The 2,400-nt window shown below is 45.1% G+C and overlaps 1 protein-coding gene across 1 annotated transcript; it reads right to left on the bottom strand.

The window, feature by feature from the left end:
- Positions 1-305: 305 nt before the first annotated feature.
- Positions 306-1,550, bottom strand: LOC132888242 (putative nuclease HARBI1). Its single transcript, XM_060924318.1, has one exon. The coding sequence runs from the start codon at positions 1,548-1,550 to the stop codon at positions 306-308; it is 1,245 nt and encodes a 414-aa protein (XP_060780301.1).
- Between the last annotated feature and the right edge of the window lie 850 nt (positions 1,551-2,400).

Raw genomic sequence — 2,400 nt, forward strand, 5'->3', positions numbered from 1 at the left:
CATTGACACCACTCAAAGCAAGTACTCACCAACATGTTGAAGGCTGCTGAATATATTGACAGGACAAAGAGATGTTAAAGAGTAGTTTATTAAATGTCAATAACTAATGAACACAACTAATGAACTATGAGTGATAACTAGTGATGAGTGATAACTAATGAACATAACTAATGAACACGAGTGTATGATATGGAATGACAGTTTGAACACACACAAAAAATCAAAATCATGCAGAGTTCTCCGACCATCCCTGTAGTCGATGAGAACTAACCAAGCCTATCTTGAATGAAACCTTGAAATGGTACTCATGGATCCAAAAACATTGTGACAACACGCCTCACACGCCTTCCTTCAGCTTCGTGTGTTTTGTCCGCTGCAGCTGGTGGCTGAAACTCTTGGTCATATTGCCTAGCAGCAGTCACACTACCCTCTGGCAGAGGTTCCTTCTGCAGTTCACAGTAGTTATGCAGTACAAAGCAAGCATATATCACGAAGTAAAGGTCATCCAGGTTTATATCCATAGGCCTCCTTAGAGCTGCAAACCGTGCCTTCAGGCACCCAAACGCACATTCAATCACCATACGTGCCTTGCACAGTGTTAGTCCATAATACTGTTCTTGAGGAGTGGCTCCGCCATTGGGGTATTCCTTCATTAGGAAAGGCAGCAGGGGATAAGCTGGATCACCAAGGATGAACGCAGGAACCGCATCCTCGCCCTCCACCAACTCTTTTGGGCAGGGTGGTATTGTCCCATCTCTCAGTTCACTGCACAACACAGAGTTCGTGAAGATGCGTGCGTCGTGGACACTGCCCGGCCATTTCACCAAGACGTCCATAAAACAGTAGTTGTAGTCGCACAGTGCTTGTACGTTCAGAGAATGTTTCCCCTTTCTGTTTACAAACCCTGTGGAATCAGTACTGGGTCGTTTCACTTCGATGTGCGTGCAATCGATTGCCCCCAGGCATTGTGGCATACCGTTACTGCTGTAGAAGTTGGCTACGAGCTGTTGTACCTCAGGTTCCGTCTTTGGTGTGGCGATGTACTCATGACCCAAGGTGGTGCATATTGCCTTACACACTTGATGAATGATGACAGAGACAGTTGACCGGGAAAGTCCAAAAGCATTGGCAGTTTTACGAAGTCGCCCCTCATCGCACAAGTAGTACAAGGTGCATGCAACCTTGGTGAGAAGGTCGACGGGCCATCTCATTCTCGTGGTTGTCCCTTCCAGCTGTAGACATAGTCGCTCCGACAGGTGTATCAGTGCTGATCTGGACATTCGGAAGTTCTCACGCCATTCTTCGGCAACAACAACTTGGTCCACGAAGTTGTCCCACCAAGCGCTGCTTCTTCCCGGTCTAACCCAAAAACGGCGCTCCATGTACGGCTTCCGTTGCCACAGTTGCAGGGTATTCACATCGCAGAAGGCTTGCAGAATCTCACGCCTCCTCGCCAAGTACTTCTGGGCAAACTGTACTGCCAGCAGTAGGACAGAGAGCAGGTTCTGAAGATTCTGAATGCGACCGTCATTGTCCATGTTGTTTTCCATGCTGTATTTCCATCGACAAATAGCAGGAAGTGAAGTCCGCGCCGTTTTTCAGCAGTCGCGTCACATGACCAACGTGGCATGACCAACGTCAGCGAATCAGGAAGGTGGATGTCACAGTGACGTTGTCCAATGATGACGTCAGCTAGAGCTCAGCACTGCGTATCCTCGTTCCTCAATGTTTACACAGCACCGGATCAGATACGTACTGGGTTGAATACGTGGGCCCTGGCGGATTCAAATTGTTCCACCTGTGGAGTCATTTCCCGGCGTTTTAATGTGCACGGACAGTGCATCCGCAATGAAAACGATACGGATACGGTCTAATGTAAACACCACCTTAGGCTCTGCCTCATAAGAATTTATTGGCCTGTGACAACCATATTGTTTACAAATGCCAGCATGTTTTTGATACTTTTTGAAGTTTCCACTAACCTGATTAGTTTGCCACTAAATTTGTGAAGAGAGGCCAACAATCCTATGATTAGTTTGTAAAAGTACAATGCCTTGTAAAAGTATTCATCTCCCTTTGTGTTTATTCTGTTGCATTACAAGCTGGAATTAAAATGTTTTTTTAATTCCATTTGATTGACACAATATGTACATATTGTGTACACAATATGTACATACATATTGTGTCAATCAATATTCCATTTGATTGACACAATATGTATACCACTTTAAAGCTAAAATCTGTTGTTTTATTGTGACACAAACAATAATGAAGATAAAAAAAAACAGAAATCTGAAGTGTGCATAGGTATCCCCCCCCCCCCCCCCACACACACACACACAAAAAGTCAATACTTTGTAGAGTCACCTTTTGCTGCAATTACAGCTGCAAGTTTCTTGG

The sequence above is a fragment of the Neoarius graeffei genome, chromosome 6 (genome assembly GCF_027579695.1).
Source record: "Neoarius graeffei isolate fNeoGra1 chromosome 6, fNeoGra1.pri, whole genome shotgun sequence".
Classification (NCBI taxonomy): Eukaryota; Metazoa; Chordata; class Actinopteri; order Siluriformes; family Ariidae; genus Neoarius; species Neoarius graeffei.

Bases quoted from the DNA above. Each gene is read 5' to 3' on its own strand.
- LOC132888242 (XM_060924318.1), bottom strand. From the start codon at position 1,550: ATGGAAAACAACATGGACAATGACGGTCGCATTCAGAATCTTCAGAAC.